At 42.5% G+C, this 20321-nt stretch overlaps 1 protein-coding gene across 1 annotated transcript in view; it reads left to right on the top strand.

Annotated features, from left to right (window-relative positions):
• LOC138566789 (cytochrome P450 2F2-like) overlaps positions 1–18641 on the top strand; it is a 948082-nt gene extending 929441 nt beyond the window's left edge. The window contains exon 10 of the mRNA XM_069644443.1: positions 18003–18641. Within this exon, the coding sequence (XP_069500544.1) occupies positions 18003–18184 (182 nt within the window). The 3' untranslated portion in view covers positions 18185–18641. The remainder of the gene's footprint in view (positions 1–18002) is intronic.
• Positions 18642–20321: the final 1680 nt, after the last annotated feature.

Genomic DNA, 20321 nt, shown 5'->3' with positions numbered 1-20321 from the left:
TCGTACATTGAGACTGTGCCTGGATTCTGATCAAGTTGAGACCATTAAGCAAGCAACTACACTGTGCCCAGCTATGTATAGGATGTATCTTCTCTGTTATAGTAAACATGTGGAGAAAATAGAAAAAATAAGAAGGGAGCGACTCTGGCTGAGTTGCGTATCAGGTTTTAGCTTAGGTATGTCGACAGCAATTGTACAAGTATGGAAAGTGGTGGCTGCTAGCTTAGCCAGAAGGGAATCTAGTAATGTGTGACTGTTTATTAAATTTGAATATTTTATGGTAAATTAAGACTCTATGGGCCTCATTACGACCCTGGCGCTCACGTAATGAAGGGTGCCAGAACGGGACCGGCACCCTTCATTTCATGAGCGCGGATTACGAGGTTCCCTTTGCGGGACCCGGACCAGACGTCTGGTAAAACCAGACGTCTTTTCCGGGTCCCACGAGGGGAAGACGGAGTTAATAACGGGCCATTTGTAATGTGCCCATTATTACCTCCCTCCCCATTCCCATAGAGCCCTATGGGGGCTCAAATGGGAATGGGGAATGGTTCCTTCAAGGAGGAATAACCGGGTCCTCCAATGTTGGAATGACCCGGTTATTCCTCATTGAAGGAACCCGGTAATGGAGCCCGGTTTGGAGTCAGCCATGGCGCTAATAGCACCATGGCTACCTCCAAACTCGTAATGAGGCCCTATATGTTTTGTATAGTTGTTCTTCTTCAATGACGGGTTTCAGTATGTGATATTATGTTTTTATGTGATGTTATGTAATTTGTTTTATTATGATGGATTTGGAATATGTGTGAAAAGTTTTATAACACACATAAATGTGCTATTTATGGTATATTTATGTCACTGACATGGGGAGTTCAATAAAACTTAAACTACTGGTTAAAATCCAGGATAGGTGACACAGTAGAGACCCTACAGTGACAAAACAACAAGCTGAGAGACACGTCGCTTTGAACCTAGTCTGGCAGAGACTTAGCAAGTTTGAATTTAATGTTAATGAGTACACTACATTCCAGGTTTGAAAAACAATTACACATATACAGTCAATAATTGGACCTATTACCTTTGACCCATGCATGTTAAATGACACTTTTAGAGAGTTTTATTCACTTGTATGCTGTGAAATTGTTCCAGGACCTGAATACAATTGCAGACATTTTGTTATCTTTAGCCCATTTGTCTACCTGCTGCAATATTCAAACAAACATAATTTATGATAAGGTGCTGACACAATGGGCCTGATTCAAATATTGTTTGCCTATGGGATTGTGCCATTATAAAACGTATCTGTGAATCAAGGCCTGTATATTAACTATATGTGGTGAGGTAAGAAGCTATATGCAATAGCCCTGCATATGCCTGAAAGCCCGCCACTTTAGGTATGAGGACTGGAGGTCACACTCGATTCTCGATGAGAGCAGACAGCCAACACCCTTGTGATTTTGATATGTTGGTTAATGGATTTCATGTTTGGGATGGTTCATTGGGAAGCTCGAGGAGCTGTTTGTACAACTTTGTTGCGTCTAATGTTGGGGTATTGAAGCACGGTAGGAGTAGGCATCTTGGATTATTTTCAATTATGGTTAACTTCAGTGACTGAATACTGCCCTCTCGCTTTGTGTAATTACACACTTTTTCTAGATGTATCGGTACCTCCACCTGTAAAAGACGAGGCATGACAAAGGCCTTTTTGTGTTTGTTATGGAATCTTAGAGGAATCAATTGAGTGGTAAAAAAGGCATAGTGGGACCACATATTTAAGGAAATATCAACTGATGTTACAGGAAACTCATCTAACAGACATGGAGCATACAAAACTCCATGTTAAAATGAAAGATCAATTCTATTTCTCATCCTCATCTGCTGCTATGGGAGTGATGGCTTGGTTTGCTCCTTAAGGTCAATTGCAAATAGAAAGGCAGCATTCTGACAAATCGGGTAGGTTTGTAAGCCTGAGGGGTATACTAAGAGGATGTCTTACTCAATATAAATGGGCCTAATACCGATAACTCCAAATTGTTCACTGTAATGTCACAGTTTCCACTGGACCAAATTTGATAGATGATCATTTGGGGTAAGAGACCCACTGTCTGCCAGGAGAAGCAGAGAGCAGGAGGATGGACCTGACATCACCAAAATGCGATGGTGAGAAGCCACCAAATAAATGGGTCTGGGATGAGATCTTGTGTAGCACCTAATGCTAGGGCAGAAGGTCAATCCAATGCAGATTACCTAATGGAGATTATGGATATTATGTTCCTTTCTATTGGAAAAAAGAAGACAGACTGTGATGGATGTGAAAAGAGAACATGACTTGGATAAACAGAGAACTGATCATCTTGATCTTGGGGATAGGGTGCCCAGTGCTCAGATAAAGTTGTGGTACTGGAGGAAAATGTAGCCTCCTTGATGTTGCAACCATATCTGGCAAACAAAGAAATAAATGATCAGGAAAATGAAAACAGGAGATCTAACATAAGAATATATGTGTTCCCTGAAGATGCCGAAAAAGTAAGACCAATTGAATTTCACCAAACACATTTGCCTCGCCTGCTAGATTTGCCTCCTGGAAAACCTTTAGAAATTGAATGGGCAAATAGGACTTTGGCACCTAACCCACAATCAGATCAAGTTCACAGGGCTTTTATTGTGCATTTTATGTGATAGCCTGTCAAAGAAATGGTTACTATTCCAGCTAAAGAAATTAAAAAAAATAATGTATTTATTTATTTTAGTGTTTGCTTTTAGGCACCCATACAGTAGGAACATATGGTTTCAAATGGCCCACAGGGCAAGGAAGGACACAGGAGTATGAACTACAATAAATACATTAAAAACACAATAAATAAGAGCAGTGGGGCGAAGAGGAAGATAGGGTGAACCTACTATGCCTTATGAGTAATTCAGAACTTGCAAGTGCAGCATGGGAGAAGGTGGGTGTCAGTGCTGGTGGTCTGAGCTCTAGGGTGAGCCACAGATGAAGTGCTAGGAATGTTGTGTGTTACATGGCCTAGAGCAGCAGGAGTTGTAAGTGTGAGCCGCCAGGGTGAAGGTATAAGTGCAGGTGCAGAAGACAGGAGCAGGGGTGATAGGGTGAGGGATGTCAGGGTCCAAGGAAAGTAGACTAGTAGTAGTTGACTAGTACCCTGTCAATGTGGGGTGAATAATGTTTTAAGTAACTATGGGAAGGCTGTAATGGACCACAAACCCAAAATAACAGGCAAGTTCTGTTGGTGCTCCTCGTGGGTGGCAAGAAGTAAGAAAATCCCTTGTTGGAGGTGTTCTGCAGGAATAAGGGTAATGCTCTGCAGCGTTCGGTTGCAGCACTCTGTATACCCATTACTGGGCTGTTATCTGTGCCCCGGTGGCCCCTTCACTATCTGGGTGATTGTGACATTGGCTCTCTGCTTCCCAGCTGGGCATCCCTCACCTGCTGTTCCTAAAACGCCCAAAGGTATGCTTCTCCTGCGGCATTCAGCTCCTCTTCTCCCAGCTCATGTCCTTTCTCTGGCTCCTCTCATTCTGCTAATACCCCAGTCGCCTGTGATCCAAGCAGAGGGGAAAAAAACAGCTGTGTTTAGTCCCGGCTTCTCTCACCTGGCTCCCCACCTGTTTCTGATTTATCCAGTTCCTTGTCGCCGGACCACATCTCCTTCTCCTCCTTAGCCTGCCCCTGCCAGCTTAACTCTGTGCTCCCCGACAACCATACCTTACATACACCTTTAATTTTTTTATTTTTTTTATCAAAATCAGCCTAACTCTGTGTTTGGATTAATTATTCCAGCCCTCAGTTGGCCATGCAATGCAGAAAGGAGTACAGTTGCTTGCTTGTCACCAGCCGCCACTAGTATTATAAGGTCTATTGACTATTAACTACGGACCCTAAAACAACCGTGAACTCGCTAATATTTTACAGATCATCTAGTTCCTCCAATCACCCAGATGTCAACATACCGGTACTCATAAACCCCCTTATCAAACCCAGAACCAGATTCAATGATTCTCAGGACCGGAACACAAGGCCACAGCCTTTTACTTTGCACTACAAGATATGCAGTTTGCCCAAATCGTGAACACACCTACCTACGCCAAAAGTAAAATCCTTGATTGGATCTTAACCTTAATATCTATAACACCTTTTGGTCCGACCACTTCTTAATTCGCTTTAACGTGCCGACCATAAAACGCCAAGAAGCTCCATCCTCACCACCCAGTCCAGTACTGGTAAGAAACTCACAAGAACTCACGCAAGAGAAACTAACCCCCATTCTTAACAAACTACTAAAAACTCAACCCAAAACTTCCCCAAACCCATGAATTATTTCCCAGTTATATCATTCATGTTTAAAAACAACTATTGATGAAGCAGCCCCACTGAAATCTAAACTACCCAAACCTAAAACATAGCAATTCCTGGTTTAATGGTGAACTCAGAAGAAGCAAAAGAGCACTAGAGAATCTCACTAGAAAAAAACCCTACTAATGAAGCCAAAAAAGAACTACAAGTAGAGCTGCCGGCCCCAGTAACTCCCTACTGCCCCATTACGAGGTCTCCTCGCGGAACCCGCTAAGGATGCCTGGTTTTACCAGGCATCCTTAGCGGGTCCCACGAGCGGACCAGGATGCTAACAACTGGCCTGTCATTAATGGGCCCGTTGTTAGCATTATCCCCATTCCCATTGAGCACTATTGGGGCTCAAATGGGAATGGGGATGTACTGGGGTCGGCTTCCCTGAATGGGGAAATACCGGGCTCTCCAAGGTTGGAATGGTCCAGTAATTCCCCATTCAGGGAACCCGGACCCGGTACCCGGAATGGAGGTAGCCATGCCGTTAAGAATGGCATGGCTACCTCCATTCTCGTAATGAGTCCCCATGACTCCATTATCATAAACAGTATCTATGCCCTCATCCAGAACTGGATGGTTACCAAAAGTCTTTGCCTTAACGTCGAAAAGACTGAGATTTTCATTGTTGGATCACCAGCCCAACTAAAAAAACTGCCTCAAGACTATACCCATCCCCATCTCCGACCATGTAAAAACCTTAGGGGTCTATTTAGACTCATCACATCAAGTCCCTAGCCTCCTCCACAGTCTACACAGCGAAGCTTATTGTCCTTAGCTGGCAATTCCTATCCGCACAGAACTGTATCACCCTTGCTAGAGCTCTCATCATGTCTACACTAGACTATTATAAGATACACCTGCTAGGTACCACCAAGACAAATCTGACCAAACTACAATATCACAAAATAAAGCCCTTAGAGCTGTCTTAGGAATAAATCAAGTGACCACATTTCAAGCCAGGAGAGAGGTTCACTGGCTCCCCATTGAAGTGAGGATCCTCCATAAAACATTCACTACCACACACACATGTGTCATCCAAAACTCCCCTACCTATCTGAATGATTGTACTATACGCAAAATATCCAACAGGGTCCTTAAGTCCAACACCAGCACCCTCCTATTTGTCCCCTGCTTCAAGAACTCAAGAACCGGAGAATCTTGTTTCACTGTCACAGCCACAGACTATGCAACACTCGCCCTTCAAATATCAGTAGAAAGACCCCCCACTCCCAATTTAATACATTCATAAAAAACATGGTTGTTTCATAGATTCTAACTAGCTTTGCTAGTTCAGCACACATCCCTACTACTCCTGTAACCCTACCAACTGTGACCTTAGAAATTCTGTAACTTTTCTACGATGTGCATATATATATGTAACTACATTGTCACAATGCTTTGCTCTTTGAACTATGTTTTTACTTTCTAGTAACCATCATGCGCTTTCATTTTTCTTGTAATATACGCTGTGATACCTCCGGGTTTGGATGTTTTAACAAATATAATAAATAAATAAATAAATAAATACATAAAATACGATTGCTTTAAGGCTTTTGTGTTCCAGCCTGCACTTCTGATCAGGGGAACATTGTCCTCGTAGTGTCAAGGCTGTTTGTTACTTACAAGAATTGCTCTTTAGAGGTAGGATTTCGCTTCAGAGGTTACAGATAATTTGGTGTGTCTTAAAACGATCCTCCACGCGTTCACTGGTCCATAGCTTCACTGTTAGACATGTGTATGCCGTTACAGCTCCGTCTCTTTTTTTAGTAAGAGTCGAGTGATTAGTGAGACACACACCTTCACTGATCACGAGAAGGCTGGGAAACCTCTGGATATGATTAGATTTGCTGATGTCTCAGTACATATGGTTAAATTTTGGATTATTGCTTTTCAAGGTCGCAGGTAAGCGCTGTATAAATTCTGAATACAGATTTAATGTGATCTGTTCTAATTGCTAAATGTTCATTTCCAATGCTGTTTTGAATAATTTGATATTTCTGCGTCTTTGTGTTGATATTTGTGTTGGTACTTGTATATGTCTGACTGTGTGGTTATACAATAGATTTTGAAGATATTATATTATTCCACAAAATGGTGCCTATGAGCTACAGTTAGCTTTGAGGTTACTGTGAATGCTCCACATGATTATGCACATGTAGCTTGATGCTCCTTCCCATGGCGTTTCTGAAGTGATTTTATACAGTGCACGTTCCATCTCTGATGAGGGACAATGCAATGGTAATGGCTTCCGCTGTGGTTCGGTGAGTCCCGACTTGCTGGCCAGTGGGAACGGGGAGAGTCCATGTGGTCCTCTGGGCTTGGAACGCACATCGAGTTCTGTTTTAGAACTGTTCTGTTATTGGTTGGATACTGGAGAGGAGGAACCTTTGTAGCAGGTATTATGTATGCAGGCATCGCTGTTACCCTATATACTCTGACAAGATGTTTGTGCATTTGTGTGATAACCAGTAGTATTATACTGACAAATATAAAAACATTGACTACTGTTGATTCCATTGTATTGCCCATTTACACACTGCACACGCCTGAAGTGCATAAAAATACCTCAGAGCGAAATATTGTGCATGAGTCAGTTGTGAAGCTTTGTGAGTGCCTCATCAGGGGTAATGTCTTGGATTGCTGTGAAAGAATGTTTTCAAATTTAGATGTAATCATGTTAAGTTGGCTAGACTTAGACAGCATTGTAGTGCTCACAAAATGTTGCCATCAAGAGGATTAAAATGACATTGTAATGTGTTTCCATAGCCAGAATTAGATGAAGGAATGCCACGTTTGCGAGTATGCTGCCCAATGCTAATCCCCTGCATATGTAACAGTTGTTATTGTCCTGGTTGCACACCCCTGACATGCTGAGTGAGGTATATTTGACATGTACTTGTACTGTAATAACGAAGCCAACTGTATGCCATTACCATCACTGCATAAAGAAGGTGAGAGTTGTCACTATTGGGTACCTGGGGTTCCACTGTAGTCTACACCTTTTACTTTGCATGGGTACGTTTCCTTTCGTGCAGTAACGAAATCAGCTGTGAGAATGTAATAGTGCTGTCATCTAATGTGAACACTGACGAGGCCTATGGTTAAGATATGACTGTGCACCTCTGTCTACTTACCAAATCACAGACAGAATTTTCTATTAGGTTTTTTTTTGTTGCAGTAATGGAGAGGGTTTGATTCCATTCTCAAAGCGCAATGAGTGATGTGCCAACACGTTATATCTGGAGTGCCCAGTTATACAGTACATTTGGATTAACACGGTGGGGGTTGCAGTTTTGTGCCATGGAAGTCACATGGGGGAATGTAGTGTCCAGGAAATACCGGAGATTCTGATTTTTATGCTTGGCAAGGTGAGTGGTAAGGCCACCGGCATAGTCATGGATTGGTGTGTGAATGCCATGGAAAAGTTTAATGCTGTATCTGGCTTCTAATCTCATTTGGTAGGGTGCAGGGACACAGGTATTTTGCAACTCTCTGTACACTTGCTCACACTTTCTAGTGATGATTCACGCTCAATTGCTCAGCATGCCCGCAGTAGTTGGGATTTGTGATGTTTACACTGATGGTTGTGACGGTAGGTGGATTAGTGTGATTCGTTGATGGTTATAATAAGAGAATTCAGGTTTTGTCTAGGCATGTGATTGACACATGGTGTGGTATTTAGCGTTTTTGAGTAGGGGATGTTGCATCTGTTCAGGAATGCTCTTATTTGTGCTTTCATTTGCTGGAGAGTTGTGGGAATTCCTTTAGACCAAATTGTATTTTCAACTTCATTTGAATTTGACCAAATGTGGTCTGTGACACCCTTTATGGGCTTTCTATAGGCTGACCTAAGGGAGGGAGGGGGGTAGTCCCTTTCAGCGTGTAGCTGGAAGGGATGTTCTGGATGGTTGGGTGGTTCAAGCCCAGGAGTGTTTTTTTTTATTTTTTATTTTATTTCTTTACTTGACTATAGGTTTAGGTAGTATTGTGTCTTGTGAATTCATTGCAAGGATTGGGAAACGGGATCTAGCAATGTCTTACACTTATCAGAGGAATTTCAGAGTGGTATCTTGGAATGTGAATGGTGCACATTGTGCTGTCAAGAGGAAGGTGATTTTGAGTAAACTAGGGGAGATGGGGGTGGATGTGGCGATGCTTCAGGAGACTCATTTGTTAGATGCGGATATAGATAAGTGGAAAAAGGAGTGGGTTGGTGATGTTTATGGTTCATCGTTCACTACTGGTTCTAGGGGTGTGTGTATTCTTTTTAGGAAGAATCTCCAGATCACTGGGGTGAAGTGTGTGAAGGATGGGGATGGAAGGATAGTATGTGTCACTGCACATATTCCGGATGCTCAGTATTGTTTCTGCAATATATATGCTCCGAATGGGGGTGATGGTAGTTTTTTTGTAGCTTTAACGCAAATGTTGCAGAATGTAAATGCGATTAATGTGATTTTGGGAGGGGACTTCAATGTGGTTTTAGAACCTGGACTTGATAAAAGTGTGGGGGGTGTGGACAATGCCAACGCTCTGAAAAGAACAGTATTAAAGAGACTAATTGATGAATGGAACCTCACAGATGTTTGGAGATTGCAAAACCCTTCTACGAGACAATATACTTTCTTCTCTGCAAGGCATAATGCTTATTCGAGAATTGACCTCTTTATGACCTCTGGCCTCTGTACACAATCATTCCAAAGGGGTAACATCGGATCACTACTTGTTTCGGACCATGCTCCAATCTCCATAGACTTGCGATTGACCTTCCCGGTTCCTAGGTCTAACACCTGGCGGATGAATGTCTCCCTCTTGGACGACGATGAAATTGTGGACAAAATTGTTCAAGAAGCGAGATTCTTTATATCTGTGAATTGGACTGGTGAAGTCAGGGTGGAGTTTGTGTGGGAAGCCTTCAAATCATATATGCGAGGATTGTTGATTGGTTTGTCCAGCAAAAAGAAAAAAATGAGAGATGCAGAAGTGAAAAAGCTTATTGTGGACATTCAGGATCTTGAGAGAAATAATATGCAAAACTTTTCAGATGAGACTATTAAAATATTGAAGCAGAAAAGGAGACGATTGGAAGATTTGTATTCTTCGAAGGCTGAGTGGTTGCTTTTTAGAACCAAAAGCAACTACTATGAAAAAGGAGAAAAATGTGATCGACTTCTGGCACATCGGTTGAGGGTTATGGACAGTGGCAGATCTGTCAATGCAGTGGAAAGACAGGATGGGTTGGTGACTTTTGATCCTGTGGAGATTAATGCAGCATTTCTGTCGTATTATAAAACCCTGTACTCTTCAGAGATCAACTTATCTGAGCGTACAATTGGTCAATTCATTGATGACTGCCATCTGAAGAAAGTGAGTTTGGAATCCTTGGAGTGTATGGAAAGAGATTTGAACGTGGAGGATCTCAGGTTGGCTGCTTATGCGCTGAATTCTGGGAAGTGTCCAGGCCCGGATGGGCTACCAGCTGAACTTTTCAAAATTTTCCCAGAAGAGGTGTTTGCTTTGATGCTAGAGATGCTGCGCGCCTCTTTGAGGAATGGGTGCCTTCCAAGTTCAACAAGATATGCTTCAATCTCCGTTTTCCTGAAGGAGGGACGATCACCAGTGAAAACTGGCAGCTATAGGCCGATCAGTTTATTGAACACGGACAACAAGATTTTCGCCAAGGCGTTAGCTTTGAGGATTGAGAATGCGCTGATGGATATCATAGATGTAGGCCAATCTGGATTTGTAAAAGGCAGACATGTTTCAGAAAATGTGAGAAGATTGTTGCTGACACTGTATGAAAGCAAAGAACACCATAATGATGTGGTGACGTTGTCCTTGGATGCTGAGAAAGCTTTCGACCGTATTGAATGGACATATCTTTTAAGTACATTGAAAGGCTTTGGTTTTGGAGATACCATGATCGGATGGATAAGACTGCTGTATTCCCGGCCGACTGCTTGTGTTCGGACTAATGGCATGGACTCAGGCATTTTTGAACTTGGGAGAGGGACGAGGCAAGGCTGTCCACTGTCGCCAATTCTGTTTGTGATCGCCATGGAATTGCTGGCTGTGAGGATAAGAGAAGAGGATAGAATTGAGGGCGTACGCTTTGGTGCAGCCTCCCAGAAAGTTTGGTTGTATGCAGATGACATGCTGGTGGTGGTTCAGAATGTGGAGAGCTCCATTCCTGTGCTGATGGAGTTGATCGATGTGTTCAACAAGGTTTCTGGATACAAGATCAATTGGACCAAGTCGGAAGCGCTGCCGGCATCAACCACTTGCACTGTTTTCAAGATGCAGGGTTTTCCCTTTAAGTGGTGTCCGAATAAGATGAGATACCTTGGGATTTGGCTAACGAATGATGTCTCGAAAATAATGGATGTCAATATTACACATGTGATTCAATCTTTGGAGGTGGACCTGAAGAGATGGAATGCACTTAAATTGAGTCTCTGGGGGAGAGTGAATGCCATCAAAATGACATCAACACCGCGAATCAACTATGTGCTCAGTGTGCTTCCCCTGGACGTAAAGAAGGGCCATTGGCGGAAAATTGAGAGTTTAATCCAGTCTTTTCTCTGGGAGAACAAACAGCCACGCCTCAGCTTGTGGAAATTGCAGCTGCCCCAAGACTGTGGAGGTTTGGGGGTTCCTGACTTTGAGAATTATCATTTGGCCTTTGGAGCCAGGCATCTGGTACCATTTATTGAAGATTCGGAGGATGTTTGGACGCTGGCGGAATCAAGTAGTTCTTCTCCGTTGCCGCCTAGGGCCATACTGTCCACGGTGGATGGATCTGGTTATCGCTCATTTCCGCCGACAAGATTCCTGAGAACTTGTTGGAGGGAACTATGGAAGAAAAGTAAGCGTAAGGTATGTGATAATGATTACATCCCTATCTGGTTGAATCCAGGTATTTTGCTGAATGGGAGGCCGCTATTGTGGTTGAACTGGCTCCTGAGTGGTGTACTATGGTTGAGTGATCTGATGGAAGACGGCAAATGGATCAGCTATAGAAGACTTTCACAAATTAAAGATCTCAGAGACTGTACAGTGGGTGAATACAGAAAATTGAGAGGTTTGCTGCGGAACCAGAGAACTGTTCATGGCGGTGGTTGGCAGTTATGGCTACCTGAATATAAGACATTAGGTGGTATGGCGTCCAAAGTATATAGAAATCTGAGCCAACAGTACACGCCAGCAGAGGGGTTGTTAACTAAGTGGTCTGAGGTCCTTGGCTCTGATATGACTGTGGAGAGGTGGAGGTGTCTTTGTAAAAACGTAACTCTGACATCCATTAATCTTGGAGAACAATGCCGCCAAATCAAAATTCTTAATAGAGTGTTTTGGACTCCCCAGAGACTTTATGCGAGAGGGATGATTGACTCAGAGTCCTGTTGGAGGTGTAAGCATGATGTCGGCTCCTTTGAACACTTGATCTGGGACTGTTATGAACTGAGGACATTTTGGAGGAGTGTCACTGAAAAGATTAATGAGGTTCTATTACTGCAAGAGGATTTTGTTTATAACACTTTCATCTTGGGTGAGGATGATAAAGTGGAAGATCTCACTTATCCACAGAAATGCTGTTTTTTTAGGGCTACAAATTCTGCGAAAAAAATTGTTTTGAGAAAATGGAAATGTGATGAGAGACCGACCTGTTCAGAATGGGTGGAGGACTTGAGGCAAGTGGCCAGAATTGAGAAGGTTATCCTTCGCAGGAACAAAAAGTTGAAATTGTTTGATGATATGTGGGGTGGGTTTTTGGATGACATGTGATAATAAGTTGGCCTGTTTTGCTTTTTAGATTCTGTGAAGGTTGGGGATGGTTATGGGGTGTGGATTCTATGCAATGAGTTCTACGATTACAATGCTGATAAGTTTGTTGCTTGTATGTTTTCTATAAAATTCAATAAACTTAATAATAAAAAAAAAGAGGATTAAAATGACAGTATTATTGTTACAATGGGAAGAGAACTGCAGTATTGTTGCAAGTTTTATGGTTAGTATAAGGTCATAAGTACAGTAATAACAGGGATTCCTAGCGGCAGCCACTCTCACTGTTGTGTGGCAAGTAATATACAAAAGTTTGTCTGAAAATACTGCTTTAACTGCTTTCTGCTTACACATTGTAGATGTTGCTGGGTGGCTCCACATAACCCCCCACTGAATCCAAAACTCCCCACAACCCTCCACCCAATCCCCTTATATTATTTATTATCCCAACCCCATCCCACACAAATATAAAAGAAGTAAAATAAAGGTGAAGGTCAATTGTGAGACGGCCAATTAGGACCACTATTATTAGGTCAATTACGACAAAGGGTCAATTTGAAAATGGTTAATTTGGATAATACCTGGCTCCATATGTGTTTACATGCTACTATGGTTGTGGTGCATGTGCCACACTGCGTGTGAAATTCTTGATGTCTGGTGCAGTTAGAATACTGTTGCTGCAAATCTAGCTACTCTTTTTCATTTGGGCTTCCTTACTCCTGTATTCATTCCTGTGTGGAATTATATATCTCTGCTAGATATGAAGGATGGTTGATTTGTATTTCTTCTGTTTGTAGTGGTTTACAGTACTTGATACTTACCTGTTCAGGTTAGTTAACAATGGTATTATCAGACCTATTTTTGGGTTGCAGTTGCAGACTAATCGATGTACATTGGCTAGAGTTTGGACGTGGTTGAGGGATACAGGGACAGCACATACTTTTATGTATTGCCATGTGTGTCAAAAAGATGAAGGAACAGAGTAGGAAAGGAAAAGTGTTATTTTCACTTGTTTTGGAAGTTATTATTGCACTGTCTATTTCTAGTGCAAGTGTCAGGCAGTTATTATGTGATGTATTAGATGTGTATTAGATTGGGGAGACATAGCTGATCCTTGAGGCTACTGCTTATAGTGTTGTTGATCTATTAGTAATTGGATTTTGTATTTATACGATTGTATGTTTGGCAGTGGCGGGAGATCTCTTGAACTAGTTCAAGCGTGAGGTGCGATTTTGGTTTTGCTGTGTTACTATTATTTAGGTTTATGGCGATTATTAGCACCCTGAGTAGTTATTTTATGTGTTTGTTTACCCTATTGTGGGTCCCTTTTGTGTTCCTTTTTGAGCCATCTAGAGTTTGTTTCTTGATTGTGTGGCAGAATGTAACCAATTCAGAGGAAAACACTTTTATTTTTGTCCTGGAATGTTAAGGGTGTGAATAGCCCTATTAAAAGAAGAAACGTTGGGCCTCATTACAAGCCTGACCATCTGGAAATAAGGGTGCCATTAGCAGCGTATCGGCACCCTTTCTGGACCACCAGACTACGAGAATGCCTGTAGGGGCTAGTGCTCCCAGCAGATCTGACCTGACGGGAGCAATGGCCCCTGCAGGCATGGTCGTCATGGAAGCACCAGCAACGGGTGCTTCCGTGTCCCCATTCCTGTGGAGTCATATGGGACTAAACGGGAATGGGGACTTACACTTTCCAGAACCTGATATCCCGGCCCAACGCCACCTAGAACATCCCAATGGCACTGGGATATCCGGTGGCGGAATGGTGTTACGAGGTCGAGCTGACCTCGTAATGAGGCCCAATCTGATTTTCTTTTTAATACTATGAAAGCTGATGTTGTTTATTTTACAAGAAACCTATTTGTCAGAAGCTGATAGGGAGTACATATGACATTAAAAGTATACATTGGAAGTGTCTTGCTGTTACCATCAAAAATCCAGAGATGTTTCTGTGCTTTTCAGGGATAATGCAAGAATTAGCCTTGGATGGAAGAGTTGTGGAACCTCTAGGCAGAGATGTTGCATTAGAGGCCAATTTGGAGGGGACTCACCGCGTCCTGGTGAATATTTGCACTCCAAATCTGGATCAAGGATGTAGATAATTATTGGGGTCACTCCAGGGAGAGAGTATTATTTTAGGTGGAGACTTTAATCAGGTACTTGATAGTATTGGATAGGTCATCCAACAGCCCTATTCAAAGAGGAGGGTGGTCGCTTCAGGAACTTAAAGATTTACTGCAGGCTTGGGACTTGGTTGATCCATGGTGGATGTTGAATCCCAGAACAAGGCAGATAGGTTTTTATTCCAGTCCACACAACACCTCCTATCGTTTTACATTTATTTTAGTCTCTAATTGACTATTCCCTAATATACTGGATTCCTCTATTGGTAGACTAGCCATTTCTGATCATGCAGATGTTACAATGTCTATTCCCTGTTCCTTAGTGAATAAGAAGAATACATATTGGTTGGAGATTCAATTCTAAATTGCTTTCTGACAAAGTGATTGCAGAATCCATTAACGGGGAACTTACTAATTACATAAATGAAGATAAAAACTCAGTGGAGGATATTTTAGTTTTTTGGGAAGCGCTAAATTACACCATCAGAGGGAAAATACTTAGCCTTTCTGCTCATATTAAAAAGATTAGTGCCCATGGAGAAGAGGATTTAATAAGTGCCCCAATGGAAGCAGAAAAATACTTCTGCGAAAACCCATTAGATGATCAAAGTGGCGGGGTTAGTAAGAGCAAAACAGAGATTAGATGGTTGGTTGACTGAAAAAGCCATAAGAGGATTTATTTGTTTATGTAAGGCAATTCTACTGGCAGCATGGGGAGAAAGCTGGATCGTTATTGGCTGACAGGACTAAACAGTTAGAGGAGAATGAGAATATTATGTCCATTGTCACGGATGATAATGCAGCGTTGATGCAAAAAATGAGGATATTATGGAATCATTCAGAGCCTTTCATGAGGAATTGCCTAGGGCTGAGGAATTAGGAACAGAAGCTGAAAAATGTATAGAAGGAATTCATGTGCAGTGTTGCAGGACAATGAAATTGAATCCTTGGATGTGAAACCTCTTAGGCAGAATGATATGCAGTACCCTTTGGGAACACCATACACAATTAAGACTCCAAGTGACAGTACACATTCACCTTTGGTACAAGCCTGTACTACACAGTAAAGTGGTAACGATGGCTGAGCAGTGAGACTTATCTCAAGAGTAAAGTGAGCAGTATCAATAGTTACACAAAGGACAGCAATTACTATGGTTCAAACACTGACTCACGGTTTCTGAGTAAAAGAATATATTTTTTTACACATCAGTTGTAAAACATTTCACCAAAGTAAAGCAGTAGACAAATCATTCTCTTAATATACTACACACCACCCAATAGATTTTCAACAAGTTAAGCTCAAAATGAAGTGTGAGCAAAATGGCACTCCAGCAATTTAAAAGGGAGGGAAAGACAAGGTAAGACAAAAGTTGAGCAGCAGCAACAAGTAAGTAAGCAGGGCAATCTATAAAAGGCAACTACGGTGTGGAAGGTCAATGGACCAAAGTCTTTGCACAGGATCACACAGTTCAGAGTAGTTTGCGGTTAAGTCTTTGCCAAGAGTTCAGAACGAAGTTGGTTGGATGAAAAGTTACTTTAAAGAATAGAGAAGGACAAGCCCTCGAATTGGCGAAAGAATTCAACACTTTCACTGCGGTCGGACGGAACGAACAACCAGGTTTGAACAGTACCTTAAATAAAGAAGAAGGCTGTAGCTGAGGCAGAAGTTCCTGGCAGGTCCTGCAGGCTCACGTTTTCTGAAGTGACTGTTGGACTGACATGAAGTAGGAAGACTGGAGGGCCCTGCACTGCCCAGGGAAGAAACCAGCAGCAGAGCAAAGAAACAAATAAAAGGTGCGCTCCTTAAAACCCAAGCAGGGACCGGTCCTGCTGGCTATCCGGTTCACTGCATCTGTGCACAGCAAATTCAACCAGAGGAGGGAGGCCTGGCTTGCAGTTTGGCGAACTGGTTGGTCCCACCAGCTCAAGGGGAGAAGATTCCTTTCAGATCTTCCCTGTCATCGAAGTTTGGAGATTCGGACCCGCAGCAGGGTTTCACCGGGAGGTTCAGTCATGGTAAGGGTCCTCTTCTGTCAGCTTCTCTTTGGTTCTCTCCATCCAGTGGTGACTCGGCCTTCTCATTCTCAGAGACCTGCTTTATATGCAGTTTTCCCCCCTTCACACAGCCTGGCTGTCAATCACACAGCAGGGTGGCTGTCCCGGCGGGACAGTACCACAGCCAATCACACAGAGTGCAACATGGGTCTCCAAGGAGACCCTGTGCAGGGAATCTCAAAGCCCTCCCTCACATCCTGTGCCCCTCAGACATTCAGGTGCTTAAGGAGGGCTTCTGTGCAGAATGCAGAGTGGACACATGTTTAATATTAATTCAATGGCCCATCTGATTATATGCCACCTTGTTGCATGTCATGGTTACTGTTAAAATTTGTATGCACATGTGTTGATGTATGTGCACTTACTGTTTGCCCTTGTTTGAGAATATTCATGATCCGCAAGCTGTGGGGACGTTTATTTTTATTTGCTTGTCATTTATATGTTGTATTTATTTTAACTAATAAAAATATTTTTGTAAAAATGCAAAGAAGAAAAAACAGGAAAGCAGCATTCTCCATCTATGCCCCTAGGGCTAGGCTTAGTAATTTCATAACCCACGACATTAGACTCACACCCAACCTCATGGAGCTCAAAATCCTCTTCTTCAAGGAGCACAAATGTATGCAGCATAAACACCACCAATTCCGCTCCCACCTCACCCCTAATAACTGGCCGTGTTACTTCATTGTAATGTAATACTAGCAAGCTCTAACTTGTGCCCCATTATATTTATTCCTAGTAACCCATTGTTTTAAAGCACTCAACTGCTACTCGGAGCCAGTTCCACACTCAATAAACACTCCAAAAACAACAAAAAAATAACATTACACTGTTTCTTTCCCACCTTCTCAGATGTAATTCCTGTACAAAGCCTTCAAACAATTGTACTTTTCCTTGGTGCTGACGTGAATGAAGTACATTTATATTTAAGATAAAAGCATTCATTTATCAGAGATGTGCACACTGCAAAATATGCCTGATATTTGATATAATCACAAAATCAATTATGGCTCAAAGGCACAAAAGAACAACATCTATGTGCCCATCAATGATGACCTGAAATGGGATTACATTCCAAGATATGAAAATATAGGGCCTCATTACAAGTAGGGCGGTGAGGCATACCGGGCACCGGTAAGGAGACCGGTGCCGGTAATCCCTTACCGCCCTACTACGAGTTCCCTTAGCGGGTCCCTCCTTTAACGTCTGGTCAGGGCCAATAACGGTACCACAAATTGCAGTACCGTTATTAGCTACTTCCCCATTCCCATTGAGCCCAATGGGGGCTCAAAAGGGAATGGGGAATGGTTTTTTCAATGGGGATTTACCAGTCCCTCAAAGGTCGGACTACACCGGTAAGTCCCCATTGAACAAGACCGGTGCTGGTACCGTTATTGGAGGCAGTCATGGCGCAAATAGCGCCATGACTACCTCCAGTCTCGGTATGAGGCCCACACTCTTTGAGTGTGAAATTAAATAATTCAGATTTTGAGGACAAAGTGAGACATCTTCTATTTCCTCTTTTGAAAGTTTTTGCTTCCATGAGGGCTGATTGCAAAGCTGACTTCTATACTTTGTGTGTGACTAAAAATAAATTGATCCCAAAGTTGTAATATGACCATATTGAAGTTTTGTATCGATTCAATGTGTTGTCCTATTCTTTCCTGTAGGGAAACGTGTTTGCTTGGGAGAAAACCTTGCTACCATGGAATTGTTCCTCTATTTCACCACCATCCTGAAGAACTTCAAGTTGGAGCCCCTCGTCAAACCAGAGGAAGTTGATGTTCGCCCTATAGGAATCTTTTTGGCAAATGTACCTCGCCCATTCATGTTTTCCCTTATCCCACGCTAGGGCTGTGGAGAAGCACTGATATCAACAGCTTGTATATGATTTGCTGGTATGCAGATTTAGGTTATATTCTCAGCTGAAACATGTAAAAGAACACACACCCTTAAAAGAAACACATCACTTGATTGCAATATTAAAACCAGGAATGTGCAACAAGGATATACGGCATTGTGAGGTTTCTTTTTTATATGGTGAATGTGAAAAAATAGTATTTTGCCTCATGTGTGAAAATGGTTATAATCTCTTTCATCAAAACATGCCAACGCTTTTGAAATCTTTTGGGAAGGGTCAGAATGCCGTATTTGTGAACTACACCTCTTATGTCTATGGGAATTTTGCATGCACTTCTTTCAGTACTTCTTTGGTGTACATGTGGAGATGGGCCTACTTTAGTGTCTTACATACATCCTGCTATAATGCTGTTGACTCGAAATAAAATACTGCATTTTACATAAGTTTATACCAATGGCTGTCTTTTATGAGAGTGGGCATGACACAAGTCCTTAAGGTCCATAGATTGACAATTCTTTCTGATCCATACAGCTTGGTTAGTTTGTTTGGGTATGAGTTCTGCTCGGTTATTATTTTGGGTCTTTCTTTAAGTGTACAGCCAGCCCAGAGTTAGAAACCTATGTTTCTAAGTAAGTGAGTGAAATCAGGGAATTGCTCTGTAACGCTAGTTATACTTGTCAGATGATGTGAGTGTTGTATTAAATAGATGGTGCGCATAGTACACAATATATGTAAGTAAAAGTGGGTGTGTGTGGGCATTGTAAACCCATCTAGTATCACCAGAGTGTAGAAGAAGAATGCTAAACAGCTAATGAGATAAATAGTGAAGAAACTCTCCAATGGAGTATGCCTTACAGGTAAGTGAGCCACGCCTGTTCTGTAGAGCTTTCTGAGTTATTAAGCAAAACATCAAGATGATCATCGGAAAACAAGACCCAATTTGCCTGGCAAGGCACCAATAAACCACTGTTTCACGAGAAGACACAAGTCTGGGATAAACACCCTCTATTACTACCACGTAGGCAAGTGGTCTGTTGGCAATAAATAAGAACAGAATCTATACATATAATTGTGAAAGTGCGTTTGTATGTTCGGGGTTGGCTCCAGGCCATAACAGTTGGTGGGTTGAAATTATTGGCCCAAGGTTGGCATACCAGTCTAGGGTGTACTGACGATAGTGAACTCTGACCAACCCCACCCATTTGCCCTGTAGAGGGCCGGATCCGGCCATGTGGTAACAGTATAGGCGATTTCGTGAGATTGGTGATTTTATGATTTTTCCAAAAATAGGAATTAGGACACAAGGTCGGCATACCAGTGTGGGGTGTACTGGCGATATTGAATTTTGAGCAGCCCCACCCATTCGCCCTGCAAAAGCCTGGAGCGGGGTCTGGCCCTGTGCTATCAGTATAGGTGATTTTGTGAGATTGACAATTTTGCGATCTTTCAAAAACAGGAAGTTATGACACAATGGGCCTCATTACGACCCAGGCGGTAAGGGGTTTACGGCAGCGTAAACAGCGCCGACCCTTACCGCCTGAGTACGAGGTCCCTTAGCGCCATGGCGGATTTAACACCTGCTTTTAGCAGGTGTTAAAATCCATGGCGCTAAGGGACCATGGAGTTAATTACGCCACCGTAATTTACGGTGGTGTAATTAACGCCTTCCCCACTCCCATTATGCCCTATGGGGCAAAAATGGGAATGGGGAAGGGTAAATGGGGATTGGGGACTTACCGCCCCGCCAAGGTCGGAATGGGGCGGTAAGTCCGCCAACCACCATGGCGTAAACGTAGTTTACGCCATGGTGGTAAAGTCACGGCCCAGGCGGTAACTTACCGCCTGGGTCGTAATGAGGCCCAATAAAACATACACAAGGCTATTGCAGACCTCCACATACTTGTCAGCTACAAACCCGGGCAACGCCGGCTGGTACTGCTAGCATAAAATAATTTACAGCAATAGATTTAAGCATTAAGAAGATAAACAATGTTTTGCTTCTATTATGGGAAGGGTCCAACATAAGCTTCTGATTATGTTAGATGAAGTCTGTTCAGCATGAACATTGGAGTACAGCAGTTCTGTGTCAAATACAAGGATAGTTTTAAGTCAACAGACACATGTTCAG

This window comes from Ambystoma mexicanum, chromosome 2p (genome assembly GCF_040938575.1).
Source record: "Ambystoma mexicanum isolate Mex_15411 chromosome 2p, UKY_AmexF1_1, whole genome shotgun sequence".
NCBI lineage: Eukaryota > Metazoa > Chordata > Amphibia > Caudata > Ambystomatidae > Ambystoma > Ambystoma mexicanum.
Note: the sequence above shows the minus strand (reverse complement) of the source record. Positions and strands in the feature narration are given on the sequence as shown.